Here is a 15,171-nt window from a genome sequence, read left to right on the forward strand (position 1 = left end):
CACTTGGCAATTTAATAGAAAAAGACAGGAAGGATTAGGCATGTTATCCACCTGATTTTAATGGGCAGCTCTGCTTGGTTCTCCAAAAGGAGAAAACTCCCCCAAGATTCCTTGCTCACATACCCTTAAGGAAAAATCCCTCCCTGTACTAAATTTGGCCATCAGCGTAAGATTAAGAAAAATGAAATGTTACAATGACCTGCACAGTTCTATCATTACTTCAGCATAACTAAGAAACAGATCAAATACTGCTGCTTTAGAGTAACAGTAAGCTGTCTTTGTCCAAAGGAAACTGCTCTTCATTAGCAATGCTGACACTTGGCAACATTTACTTCAGAGCAGGGCTGAGCCACTTCATTATTCTTCTAGACAAAGTTTTATTTCTGGCTCAAGGGAGCCCACGGTTTTTCCTCCAAAACTGGAGATTCACTGAGCTTAAATACGCTTAACTGGGTCTCCAAGGTCCTTCCTTGGAATAAGTCTCTCTCCACGCTGGCTCCCTTCACTTTTTGAACGGGGTGAGTTTGTTGAAGGTATGCCAGAAGAGGGACGGCTTCCGCTTGGGTTCTGCCAGGGCGAAGACCTGCTGCTGTGGGATGCTGGTGGGCACGGTGATGTGGCGCTGATGGATGGGATGCAAGCTCTGGTGCAGAGGAGGCACAGGACACCCATTATAGCTTACACCTGGAACAGGAAGAGTTTAAGAAAGTATGAGACAGCTAGCAGTTACCAGCGAGGGGAAAAATTGAGCATGGCATCATGGGACAGATCCAGTAGTCAGTAAAGACAGAATTTATTTTGCCATGACATTACACGAAGGCACTACTAGGTGTCACCCTCTCTGATGCACAACCTTTTAATTGCTGCGCTTATTTGTGTTAAGAATAACACCAGTACAAATAACTGGTACAAAAAACAAGCAACCATTTCACAGTGCCTGGCAACATTATCCGTATGGGTAAATTTGCATATATCAAAGGGGAGACGCTTAAAAAAGTAGAACCTTTTACTGTAGTCAACCCCCAGATAAGACTAAGTAAAATGCCACTACCAATGAAAATATATTTCTTCATTTTGGAAAATATTTTTGCGGGCAAATATCCTTAGACTTTGGACCTGGATATTCTGAACAGAATCTCCTGATCACAACTTTCAGCCACTCCCCTGGTAATCCAGAGCGGTTTTACAGATATCTCATGATTGCTAAAGTGCTTTAAAATAGCAGTAATCCCAGGGAATAGAGATTAATTTACTCCTTTACTCCTAAATTCTGACTTGGTCTGTTCCCACTTGCTCTATTTATTTTCTCAACACACTCAGAAACTTACTCAAATTAAGACTGAAAAAGACAAAACCACACGATTTCTGAGAGGGAAAGAGTAAAAAAAGTTTCCAGAAAAACAAGTTTCTACTCCTTCACTGTGCACTTCTAAGTAATTAGCAAGAGAGGACAGCAAGGAACTATTTTGACTGTGCTATTTATGAGCTCACCAACATGTGGCATGCAGAAAGCATATTAAAAACTTTTCAATAGAAAGCACAGAATTACTGAAGAGTAAATTGTCAGAATAAAAACAAAGGAAGGAAAAGGTAACTCTCATTTTTAATTTCCTCTCTGCAAACGCTTTCTTACAGCTGTAAATAAACCTCTTGTTGTTCTTCTCTGATAAAGAGATAATGGCAGCTTACTGTCTAGAGGAGAACGGGAAACTGACTTAGTAGGCAGTTCACAAAGGTGCTTCAGTTTGAAATTGGGCTAATGGGAATAATTCAATCTCCATGTAAACCCAAGAAGAAAAGGTAAAAGCTTCAGAAAATCAATCCCTGTACTTATTCCTGATAACAAACATGCTGCAACAAAATAGGAGCACAATGCCATTCCTGAACACCTACCTTTCATTTTTCCATGCCTTGACTTACGGGCGTTCTGCATGGCTTGTTTCTTCTGATTTTCTGAGATTTCCATTCCTATGAGAAAGAGTAAAGAAAGGACATGATATGAAAATATTTATCTAATCATTGCTTATACTTCCCATATTTAATGAATTCATTTGCTGATCCACATGGAATAAAAGATGTGATTTAAAAGCTGGAAAAGCTTTCTGTGCACTGAGCAAATCCATGCTGTTATGTTAGATTAGCCTCTATGTATAAACTCAGTACTTTTGTATGACACAAAGAAGGAACTATTGTAACTCCTTTGCACAGTTCTTGAACAAGATAATGGGTGGACATCATCTTCGTACAGCATGTCCTGAACATGCCAAGGAAGTGTCCCTGGCAGCGCAAACATGGCAGAAGGCTATGGAGGCCAACATTCCCTCTACCCCGAGGACAGAGCATCCCATACTCCACCAGACACCAAAGGAGGCTGTGATGTGGTTGGGGCTGCCATCAGCCTGGGGTTGGATCCCACATTCCAGTTTCTCACATATGACATACATCAGGTATATGACTGATGTGTGCTGAGTACAGACAAGGCAGACATCCACTGTGAAAGGCAGCCAAAGATCTGGCATCATTTGGAGCCCATGGACATGCACTTTATTTTCCTCTCCCTGCACACATGGCATTGGAGACACACGGGTATGTTATGCCAGCATGAGCAAACTACGCTTTACGTGATGTCTCTCCTTTCACTGATCTGTACTTGAAGAGCACAGAAGCTGCAATTCAAAAGCAGAATAAAGTAGCTGGTCTCGTTCCATTCTGCCTTTCCCTGCATAGCTCTATGCTTTTAAAACTTCCCTTACTCTTTTAGCCTGAACTTACAGAGAACTTACTACAAATCAGTCTATTAACTGACAAAGAGCATTAAGCCATAATTTCAGGGTGTGAGGTTTCTTTTATTTTATTCTGCTTTTTTTTTTTCCTTTATAGAAACAAGGAAACAGACCGAAAAAAAAAAAAATGAAAGCAGTTTCATCAGCAGAGATCAGACCACTTTCTTAGGGTTACTATTAGTGGTTTGGAGAAGGATTTTCTGGATGTGGGCTTTTTTCATATGTATTCATAAAGGCTAAGAAAAGCGAGATATGGTTTGGGAGACAATGACCCGCACCAAAGTGTTTTTGAAAATAGAAGTAAAATGCCATTTGACGAGTATGTATTTAGTCTCAGAGCAGTTAGATTAGAGGCTTTATGCAAACTCCAGCAAGATAACTTACAAAATCAACAAGACAAATTTAAACCTGAGGTTGAGAGTACTGGCGCCCTTCCACTGGTTTTGGCTGAAGGAAGTGTTCACTTATGCAAAAAAAAAAAAAAAGAAAAACAAGTTGTCTTCTGGGTAATGGAGAAAATATCCAAGCTACTGTCACACAAAACCAGACAGATATTGGCTATTTCTACTCAACTGTATTTCTACTAGCTCAAGACACCTGCGTCAAAACAGGTACAACTACTATGGACCTGCTCAGCTCCACAGAAATGCATGACCCAGGCTTAAATAAGTTTTAGTGCTATTAAAACAAATCTCCTCATTATCACTGCCACTGCTACCTCTCTTGTGCGGCTACCCCTTTTGAGTTTCCCCACGCTCAGGGTTTTCTGGAGCAGTGTTGCCTACCAGGAAGGGAATGGTAACATGTAGCAGAATGGCACACGATGACAGCACAAACACACCTGAACAGGCTTCACTTATACAGCTAAAGGCCATGTCAGGTAACAGAGGCAACAGCCCCAGAAGGCAGAGTGCACATCTGCACAAAGCATAAAAAAAAGTGGAAAACAACATCCTCTTTTGTTCTTACTACCTCATAAAGAGGAAATCCTTGCACTTACCCATTTCCTTATCTTCTCGAACTCTTCTCCTTTCACTTTCGCATGCCTCCATCCATCTCTTCTTATCCTCCTGCTTTTTTGCACAGAACAAATGAACCTCTTCTGTTGCTCTGTTTATTATCTTAAAAGCATTCTTGACATTAATGTTAAAGTCTTTGTCTCTGCCATCTTCAGTGTCTACAAGTTCCATCTCATCCATGTCGATACGATCCTTATAATACAAGATGTCCCTTCTCAGTAGGTCCTTCTTACAGAACACAAGTTGATGGTCAAAGAGGAAGAAAGTCCTCTGCTGGCTTTTGCCTTGCTTTGATATTTTGGTCAGTTCTCCTGAGTGGATCAGTTCCGAGCTTCTGGCTAACACATCCGGTCCCTAAGATGATACACAGTCTTTAAGTAAGCAAACATCATTTTCAGATCTTAGCATGTGCCTAATCAGTCTCACTTCACTAATCAAGTCTTAACTCCATTTTATTGTATTTTAACTATTAGAGCTGAAAATGCCATAGAAAGTAGATAATCTCATACAGCTGAACTCAATAAAAGTGATTCTGGTCTGCTTTCTTTCAGCATAAATCGGGAAGGACACTTGTTAAAGTCACTGAAGCAGGTTCAAGTTTGATAAAACAACACAAATCTGGATGAGATTCTACAATCCAAGTACAAAAGAAAAATCCATTTTGTCATTTCCTACATGTCAGTGCCATCTCAAAGACATCTGATTGTGCACTACCTGCTGCTCTTCCTGAGCGATAAACAAAGTAATCAGTAACAAAACCACTGCAATTGGACTTTCAACTGAGCAGTGACCAGCTGAAAAGTAGACACCCACCAACGACCTTCCCTGCAGAAGGACAGACCTTGTAGAGGACACAAAGTACTGCATGCAGTACCTTTGATCGGGAAAGGGTCTGGCACTTACCTCCCAGTCTACTATAGACACTTGCCAACGTGCAATCTTGTCTATGCTTTCCAATCTTCGTTTTCGCTCATTGATTAGGCATGCCACATTCTTCATGGCCTCATAAGCAGCTTTTATGTTGTTATAATCACTGTGAAATGTAGGCATGTTTCAAAGATCACTTGTACAATGGGCATGATGCACTTAGAAAATGTGACATGGTACTCAAACTACTGTCCTGCATTTATCCTTTTACTCAAAGTACTTAAAGAAGAGACACGTGATTCTCAGCTATCCTCGACCTCACACAACAATCTGTACAGTGCACTGCTGCATTCTGTGCAGGAGCAAATGACTGAACTGGTGCAAGGAGGCAGAAGTAGATTAATGAATAGATATAATGTCTCTACTGAAAACGATGGTAAAACCCAAAACTGATTATACATTTCATCAAAGGGATTTAGAGGGATTTTATTGTGAAGATCATCCCTCTGATCAAGTTTAACAGTTGCATTTCCTTCTTTTCATTCCCAGTGGCTGGGGGAACAAATGTGAACAAGGAAAGTCATGCAGGCAGAAAAGATACCAACAGCAACCTCAAACAAATTGAGCAAGGGACCCAAGAGCCTCAGCACCAAGGAGAAGAATTAAAGTGATAAAGTGGCCCATTCTCATGGAAGAAGTGTGCGAGAGCCAAGGCTGTCACCTTCCCCCATTTGCTCCAGATGGAATTCAGCCTCCTGTTCTTCCTCCATTGCTCTGCTCCCCTCTTCTCTCCCTGAACTCCACATATGCTTATGGCTCTCCCCAGCCAGTAGGCAGGTTTGGGTTTCCCTCTGTATAAAATCCATCCCTCCTTCACCTTTCTCAAATAGTCTCTAAGAAGGAAGGAAAGAGGCTTATTTTTTGCCTTACAGTCCCAGCTGCCTCTGTTCCATTATCATTATGACTCTTGCAGAAAAGGAAGCTGGAGGTAGAGAATAGTATGAGACAGAAATAAACCCTGCCAGAACATCAGTGTCACTGTCCTGTTTATCTGCTTCTGTCTCCGTTCCTATTTTCATCAGCTGCTGCTGATGGATGCGTTTCTTTACACATCTGCACTCAGTATACTCAAGAAGTGAGATGAACAACAACAGGATCCTCCCTGTGTCTGGGAGACGTCCCAGGGGTGACCACTGGACAGTCACAGTGTTACTCCTGTCCTTCCTTATCTCAGCTCCCTCTCTCAGTGTGTACATCACCCCTCACTTATGGCACAAAGCATGGCCTTCATGGCAGCCTGTCCACACCTTCAGCCACTTTAAGACAACAAAAGAAAAAGCTACAGAAGAATAGGCTGAATTTGAGCTTTGCTGAGGTTCTGTGTGAGTGTGGGCCCGTCTGCTTGTGGGCACCTCTGACACTGAGAGCATGGCTGTGTCTGTAGGCACCAGAACTAAAGCCCTGAATACCAGCAGTCAACATCCCTTCTGGTCCCTCGCAAAAATGCCCTTGTTTCCAAGTGGAGTTTCCTGAAGGTTGAACAAGCACAGACTTCTGCCCACAAAAAATCACCTCAGGCTGCATTTGGACTTTGAGCACTGGGGTCACAGAGGAACATTTTTCTTGCAATTGTACGATAAAAAGGTAGGCATTTAAAGATAAAATCTTAATTTAGTCAAAGAGGTAATCAGCCTAGGAGTGTACCAGAAAGGCTAATAACCTGCAACTTCAGTTCTTACTTATCCCAGGTGAAAATCTAATGTCTGGCGTTGTTTCCCAAACAGGGTAGATTTAGGCTAGATATAAGGAAAAATTCTTTTACAGTGAGGGTGTTGCAGCAATGGAACAGGTTGCTCAGAGATGTGCTGGATCCTCACCCATACAGACTTTCTAGGCGAGGCTGGATCAGGCCCTAGGCAACCTGATGGAGCTGTGGTGTCCCTGCTCATTGCAGGGGAGCTGGACTAGATGGCCTTTAAAGATCCCTTCCTACACTCAGGATTCTATGATTCTATTCAATGAAGTAAGTAGTTCAGAGGAATGGAAGAAAAATCAATCGTCCCTTCTAGTATCAAAGCCTTCTGGTACACACCAAATAAAAAAGTATTTATTGTGGGTTCATGAGAAGAATTCTTTTATTAATTTATAACTTTCCTTTTCTGAAGAGCTGTTACTTTTACAGTACCTTTCCTATCCTGTTAAGATCTCTCCTCTAGTTCTGTATTTTTCCTCTGATTTTCATCACTTGCAATGTTACACTGAGTGGTAAAAACTCAGCTTGTGTTTGGTGAGGAGTTCAATTCTGAGAGAATGGGATCATTATGGTGAGCTTACAAATGAACAAAACAGTTGTTCTAGCATGTATCCAGAAAGCCCACTGATGTAGCTTAGATATAAAACAGATTACAAAGAGTGCAAATAACAAAGATCCTCATATCAAATTTTTAATGGAACTGCTATGGAAATAGCGATCTCCAAGTATTCTGTATTTATTTTGGGGCAATAAGAATTTGCCTTGAAGTTAACTGGGAGACTTGGTGGAGTACAACCTACTTTTATTGGCAATTTGTATCAGAAGGCCACAGCAACAAATGCAAAAATACCCAGGAAATCCCTGAACAACATTTTGCTAATGATTTTTTATAAAATTTTGATAATATTGTGATGAGTCCAAGATGCCCATAAGGAGCTCCCCTCTATTGGAGTCACTGGTAGTTTTGCTCCTGATCTTGAGAACTGCTGCTTTGTCACCAAAAGCTTTCAGTAATTAGGTTACTAAGTAAAGGTTTGCCTTTTTAATTCTCTCACCTGTGCTCCTGCGTGGTGTATTTGAGCAATTCTGCAAGCTGCAGAGGGTATTTGCAGATTTTTTGAACAGGCGTGAGAAGAAAACCATCGATGGCAATGTCAATCATCTGCTGAAGCAAGCGACAGGCCTCGAAGAAGTGACGGTATTTGCCCTGTTTCATTAGTTTGGAAAGTTCAATGCAGGCACTGGGATGATTGTTACAATATTCTGAATAAATAGCAAAGCCTTCTTGCTACAAAAAAGAAAAAGTCAAAGCATTAACCGATGTAGTTGATTACAAAGGATGAAAGACATTTTTTGTAACAGCTGTTATATCTACTTATATTAATTAATTCATTTTTATATTGTTTCTAAATTCAGTAACAACCAGCTTTGTAATTATACATAAATCTACCTTTAACTTCCAAAGCTGTGTATGTTCTCTGTATGAACACAGAGATAAAAGCTTTCATTAAGTCAGGATGATCAAGCTCATTACTTCAAGAAGTGCTTTTGTTTGGGGAATCCTTGAAATCACAATGACTCGACAGCTACATTTCTATTATGAATCAAGACTCCTTCCCCACCACCTTCAATCCTTATTTTCTTTAGGAAGTTACTGCATGCCCAAATAAGCGATCTGAGATCATTGCAGACAGTCCAGCTCATCTGCGATCACTATGGTTTTGAAATCGTGCACAAAGACACATACTTCCTAAAGAGAAATCTGAAATATTTAAATATTTTTAAATTTGATTGCAAATACTTTACATTCTAAAATGCTACCTGTTTAAAGCTCAACATTTGATAGCCACTTGTTAGTGAAGTCCCCTCACGCAGTTATCATTTTCTTATCAGATTTTGTTCATATCATAAATAAAACCAACTTCTGCAACGTACATGTTGGAGAAAGCATGACCCTATCTCACTCAGATGAGGTTCTTCTTTGTTGTACTGTTTCTCAAGATCCTTCAAAAACTTTCTTTGGAATTTGTAAATATCCTCAATATTTCCAAAAATGGTGCTTAGCTGGGCTGTGGTGAACATTCCTGTATGTTTGCGACACTGCCGAATGTAACCCTGGAAACAACAAAAACCTCATTAGTTTGAAGATACAATAACAGTTTCTACCCTGAAAGCATCCTATCCAACTGGCAAAAATCCAATGATCGACGGGCATGTGAGTGGTTTCCCAGCCATACAGACACGACTGGACAAGGAGACTGCAGATTCATGCCCAAATCGATTCTTCCAATGCAACATGCAACTACTGCTCCAGCTGCTGTGCTTTTCTGTAAATCCCCTGTACCATAACAGTTCTTCTTTACAGGAGCAAACACTGAAACAATTAATATACAGACAATTTCTACCAAGGCTAAAATACTGGTTCCTTAGGCAGCTGGTGTAGGTAGGACCCAGTCTACGTCAGGGAAGCAAAATTAAGGTCATATTATGATATGTTCAGAACATTTAGCTATTCTTCGCTGAAAGTATTGGTATAGTACAAGAAAGATTGACATAAAAATATAATTACTTTTCCCTTTTTGTGTGTGCTCACTTGCAAGAACATTACACAGGTCCAGTTCCTTTGTATCCAATGGTAAGCAGATGCAAGTTCTACTCCACAGCATTAGGTCAGTAACCAGATCCTATCAGTGCTCCCACAGCCAGGAGGTAAACGTGAGGCCAGGGGCTCCAGACTCAGCTGCTGTCACCATGCAGAACTTCAGCTACCTGCTGCTCTGGCTGCGCAGTGACAGGAGCGTGCACAACAGCAGCTGATAGCACGAATAGCAGCTGTGCTCCATTCCCTTATCAGTTATGGGTGCGGATGACTCCAAAGGGTAGCTGGTATGACAGGGGCTATCTGTCAGGCTGCTCCATGCGGCCGCTTCCAGGCAGGGTTCTCCCGAACAGCTTTGGGAGCAGACAGCTGTAACAAGCCTGCTATTGAGGTTTACCAGGAAAATAAGCTCCTGTGTAGCTCTTTAATGTGGACTGCAGGCACTTCTCAAACACAGCAAATTTCTCCTTCTTGGCTGCACCAGCGCTAGTGATTCATTCTAGTGCAGCACTGGCACATTTGGACTATTATCTGCAGCAGCTTTTCTGGCTCAGTCCTATCTGAGTGTATTTTCAGCTCATGCCTGCTTGCACCACCCTACAGATTCACTTGGAGGATAACAGACCATTTCTACCCAAAATGTTGAACATGCAGTACTGTTTCTATACTTCAAAAATGTGTATGCTCTTCTGTACAAAGCTCAAAGGAATGTCATCTTATTTGAAGGAGATATGTATTAGAGAAACACAATAGCAGACTAAAAATTAGTAAGTTGGTACAACATGTAGAGAGCCCCAGAACTCGGCTAGCCATGGCACTGATGCAGCTGTGTGTACAAATTCCTCCCTCATCCTTTAGGCACTCAATCAAGCTTGCTATCAGAAGGAAACAGTAAATCTAAATGACAAAACTTGCATTTAAAGTTTTGTTTTTTTTTTTTAAAAGCCTGCCAGTTAACAAAAAAATTTTGCGTTTTTGTCTTCCCTTATATCTTTCCTCAAAAAGGCCTGATTCACTAAAAAACAAACTGCTGTCATGTCTACTGCGTGGTCCATGAAAGAACCTAGCAATGACTGAAGGATAACAGCATAGCAAATACAGAGAGAACCAGCAAACTAAGTGTAGTAAGAACATCCTGTAGATTGCTAAGCACCCATCCAGATGTTAACCACAAACACACGTGAAAAACAAGTCAGATGCATCACAGTCCACATCAGAGAAAGCAAATGTCAGTGAAAAGTATTACGAAGCTTCTTGATGGAACGAGGTCCCTCATGAAAATTTGAATAATAAGAAAAAAAATGCACAGTGTTCTCAATATTTCATGGTTCAAACCAATTAGTTCTTTAAAGACTTTTTGGCTCTGAAGCATCCAAAAAAACCTCTTTGCTGGAGAAAATCTCACCCAGCAAACATTCTTTTTGCACATTACTTACAAAAGGTTTAGTCTCTGAACTGTAGCAGATTCTATTAGAATCACTGTAATTTCTCTATCTAAACCAAGTGATAAAAAGCTTTAAATAAACTGCACTTCCTCTCACTTATTACTATGGAAATAGCAGTCAGACATGCAAACTATTTTTTCCGTGTCAAAAGTGGAATGTTTTTTTTTTTCAAAAAGGAAGTGGTGCCTTGTGGCAGCCTGCACAGAGGAAAGCCTTACGAGGGCACAACGAGGTTCTGACTGACAGCCTTAGAAGCACAGTTTAGAATATTGTGACACTGGAAACCATTCCCCTTCTCAACTTAGATGGGATGCTTTGCTCCCATCAAGTCAACTGAATGCCCTCAGCTTAAAAGCAAGTACCTCACAGATGTCCTTGAGATGCTTGATATAGACTCGTTCTGTGTTCATAATTTCCTGTATAACGTTGGTTCTCATCTGATCCTTGTTTTCAGCTATTTTCTGACGATGCTTGCTAATATCTGCATCTTGTTCTTCATCCTGGATACTATTGCAGTTTTCTGGCAGTTCTTCCTGATTAACTCGCAGCTGCAGCCACAACAAAGCAGAGCAGAGTAAAACAGCAAACTTTTACAAAACATGACAAAATCATTACAAACATCTTACAAATAAGAGATAACTTGTGACAGAAATGTTCCCATCCCTTCCTTACAAGACAGCATTCCACAGAAATAAAAATTCCCATTCTACTCACCAGATATTCAAATAATGTGTTGAGATTTTTTTTTTAAGTTGGTTAAATCCATGGCTCTCTACACCCAGCATCAGAGAGATGCATGTTGTGTAGCCTGTGTATTTTCCAGAATTAAGTTTATTTCTTGCCCTTACTAATAGTTAATGTGCAATTTGGGCCATACCAGCCTATGAGTAAAAATTTCAAAAGCAAACAACTCTCTCAAACACTTCAAAATATTCTTTTCCTGCCCCAACTCCCTGTCTGAGTAACAGCATCTCCCTCATCCACTTTCTTCTGATTGTCCATTTTGTTTAGAGAGCTAAAGGCAGGAACCACTTCTTGCAGACTGTGCAGTACTTAAGTACAGTGTAGCCCAAGTTTCATTAAAGGCTCTCAAAAAGTAAATTAAATTAAATTATAAAACATAATTCAGTGAGATCATTCAAGAGTCACAATAACCTGGTTAAGTTCTGACGAGGAATCTCAGACTATGAACCAGACTCCTAAAGAAGACTATGGTAATAAATTATGCCATTTTACCAAGAAATCCCTGCAGTATCAGAAGCCAGCAGCACACAGCACAGCTTGCCCCAGTCTCTCACACAAACTGCTGTTCTCTTTGTATACACTCCTGGCTGAGCTTTCTGCTGTCCTCATTTCTACTAGTGAAATTTCTTTGACTACAAAAGGACCATACAAATAAAGAAGTGAGGAGCCAGAGGATCTGAGGGTACGATCCTCTACTGCATTATAATGTGGGAAGTCACCATGAGTTACACCTCTGGTGTTTGGATGTAAAGATGCTGAAGATCTGCCCCTTCTTTTAGACTTAACACCATGGTCTCCGCCACGTTCTACTACAAGGACCTCATGTATGAATGGTGCAAAAGCAACAGAGATACTAACCCTGACAAAGCTAGCTGGAAACCAGGCTTCTTTGTCCTCATTTCTTCCCCACCACCAGTCTTTGTTGGAAGCTTCCAGGACTCTAATGACATCTCCAGCTTTGAAGCCCAGCTCTTGATCATCCATAGTGACATGGTCCCAGAGAGCTTCTGCATAGACAATGCTGCCATCGCTTATCAGCTGAGATGGGAAGAGAAAAGGGATGTGAAGGACAAAGGATAAACAATGAACTATTTATAAATTACCAAAAAAAAGATCAAAACATCTCACCAGAGTGCCTAAGATTCATCCTCCTAGAGGGTAAAAATAAATTTTTGGATTTTCAGAAATCTGTGCATGCATCCATTAACATAAGAACAAACAGAGTCCTACTGCAGAGCAGCTATATATCTAATGAGTCAGGCTTCCAGTGAAGTGTTGTCACTGTGCTCTTCCCTTGGCATCTGACCTTGCACACTGTCCGAGGCAGGATACCACAAATGCTGGATACTTCATTATGATGGTTACAGCCATTACCCTTTTTATTAATAAGAAACCACCCACGTGCGGAAAGCACGCACTCCACCGTGTTAACAATGCAAAGATTCCCCAGGATGGAATGCAACCCAGGACGTTACCTCATTAATGGCGAGCTGTTCCCCTCCAGGCTGCAGGTACCTTGGTGTGGTTTGGCAGAGCTCTTCGTAGCTGTAATCTTCCTCACTGCCATTGTCATCCACCAATGCTGAAGATTCGGTCCCGCCATCTGCAGCAGCTGAAACAAAAGGCAGAACAGCTGTTTGTGCAATCATTCTTACACAAGCATCTATTCCAAAAACAAACAATGCGAGAGGAATCTCTTTGGAGTTGCCTCTGTTACTATGAATATAACAGTAACAATGAAAGCGTAGGGTTCACCGGAAAACACTCTTCAGACATGAATTACTTTTTACTCTTCTTTGTAATTTTCCCTTTTAGCATCTGATGAAATGAGACGTTCTCCTTTCTGTGTGCAGAAAAACAGAACTACATTTTTTTTTTTTCCACTAAATCCAGAAGAAATGCGAAATAATCTGACCCAGAAGAGAGGTCTGGGTGCAGTTACCACCACTGCCAGTCCCTGGCTCTGTCATATTCCTGACACGTTCCCCAGGACACCATCAAAACGAGTGGGCAGCCCACATCTTGCAGGCAAAAGCAAGTCAGAAACAAGGTGAGCTTCATCGTGTCTCTACAGCCACAGAAACCAAGAGAAACAGCAAGGAAATGACTGTCTCTGTGCACACGAAAATCTGGAATTACTGCATAGAACTTCACAGAATAGTTTTACTATCTGGGGCTCCATCTCCAGGTGAGAGGGCCTTGTGGCTATCATCTCCCCTTCACAAATGGAAAGGATTGGTTTGGGGACCAATAACACTGGTTGACTCCGGTCCACATGGCTCAGGGCCAGACCCATGGCTTGGAAAGCCAGCTGCAATGCAGTGTCCAAAACAGTTCTGGGGGTGAGCATGAAGCGCTCACGATCGGTGTTGTCTCACTGCTCAAATGCACTGCCTGGTTAGTCCTTAATTTATCTCTACAGGTTTACTCCTAAGGTTGTCCCGAACTAAGAATAACCAGAAAGTCTGAAGATCACACAGTCCTCAATATCCAATCAAAAATAATACCAAGAATGGGGTGCTAGTGTTGAACTCCTTTTTTCACGTCTGCTATGTCCCAGATAAGCAACGCAGCAACCCAGCATCCCTCTCCCTTCCAAGGGGGAGGGATTTCTTGTCTGAATTCTTGAACCTGCTGCTCCTACCCACTCATGAGGCATAGCAGCAGACCCTGCCCTGCCATGCTGCCCTTGCTTTACCCATGTCACAAACAGACATATTATCAGTTTTCCATTTTACGGTGAGGTTTACTTCAACCCCCACTTCTGGCTGCTCAGACCATTACAAGCATACTTGGTCATTTGGGTGTTGATGTACAAGAGATCAAAGCTGAGAGCCGCACTCATTAAATAAAAAAGAAGAGTTTTGTTTTCTTTAAAAGAGGAAAAACATGCCACGGTCTCGATGTAATGCAACACAGCTATTCTACCCTGCTCTGCAACCCACTGGCACTTTAAATATGCACTCATGTTGATGGCATAATAGCAACAAACAAGGATGGGGAATTCCTTCTTAAAAAAAAAAAAAAAGCAAGATTTTTTTCCTAGGGAATCGTAAATCTGAGCACTGATAAACTTCTCAAACACACCCTGTAAAACATATTACAAAATCTGCAAATAAATAATTCATGAAATCAATGTTTAGCTTATAAATCAACAACAAAAACAACACCTGCATCATCGCAGTGATCCCTTATACATTTCCTCTGCAGTATCAGTGCTGCCTGCTGGTTTGTTCTGGCGGGGATGGCACACGAGGATGGCACACCAAGACATCTCAATTCATTTAGCTCCAGGTGAAAAATGGCTGCGATTTTGGGGTTGATAACTGCTCACTGTTCCTCGGCAAATCAACCAGTTCACACAGTCTTTGCAGGCAGGGCTGCGCGCCGCGGATGGGCAGCTGGAAACTTAAGGATGCTTCGGAGCGCTCCCACCTCCCAGCACTTCGACCACCGGCGTCACCATTGGCTGCCGCGAGTGACACGGCGTGAGCACAGCCAAGCCCCCCACCTGGCACAACCGCCTCATTCAACACCGTAAAAAAAGAAGAGCGGGTACTCACTCGTGCCCATATGGAGGCTCTCCAGACTCCAAAACCGTGCCATTCCCCCGCGGGCCACCATGCTGACACCGGGGTACCTGGCCAAGGCTTGGGGAGCTGCTCACGAGGGCCCAGCTCGGACCCGTAGCCGCCTCGCCCCGCCGCAGGCTGCGCGGGAGGCCGGGGCTGCGCTGCCGGGGGAGGAAGTGCCAGAGCGGCGGCGGGAGGCGGCCCCGCAGCGGCGGGGAGGGCAGTGTGCCTCGCTGCGATCCCAGCCCGGCGACTGCGAAGGGAGCGCTGGACGGAGCGGGGAGTTCCTGGAGTTCCAGCGGTTCTAATGTAATCAGCCCACCGCTGTTACACCACACAAGCAGAAATCAACAATGAAGGCCTTTTTTTTTTTTTTTTAACGTGGCTGT

General features: G+C 42.2%; 1 protein-coding gene across 2 annotated transcripts; it reads right to left on the bottom strand.

Moving 5' to 3' along the window:
• Window positions 1-502: 502 nt before the first annotated feature.
• Window positions 503-14,834, bottom strand: SPATA13 (spermatogenesis associated 13; the record flags this gene model as incomplete). Of its 2 annotated transcripts, XM_079536426.1 has the most annotated exons (10): window positions 503-684; window positions 1,894-1,968; window positions 3,784-4,156; window positions 4,706-4,835; window positions 7,478-7,710; window positions 8,358-8,537; window positions 10,829-11,014; window positions 12,069-12,248; window positions 12,686-12,822; window positions 14,774-14,834. In XM_079536426.1, the coding sequence occupies 10 exons, from the start codon at window positions 14,832-14,834 to the stop codon at window positions 503-505; spliced, it is 1,737 nt and encodes a 578-aa protein (XP_079392552.1). The 2 variants fall into 2 exon arrangements, with proteins under 2 accessions (XP_079392552.1, XP_079392553.1); XM_079536427.1 differs by lacking the exon at window positions 10,829-11,014.
• Between the last annotated feature and the right edge of the window lie 337 nt (window positions 14,835-15,171).

This window comes from Tetrao urogallus, assembly GCF_951394365.1.
Source record: "Tetrao urogallus genome assembly, chromosome: 1".
NCBI lineage: Eukaryota > Metazoa > Chordata > Aves > Galliformes > Phasianidae > Tetrao > Tetrao urogallus.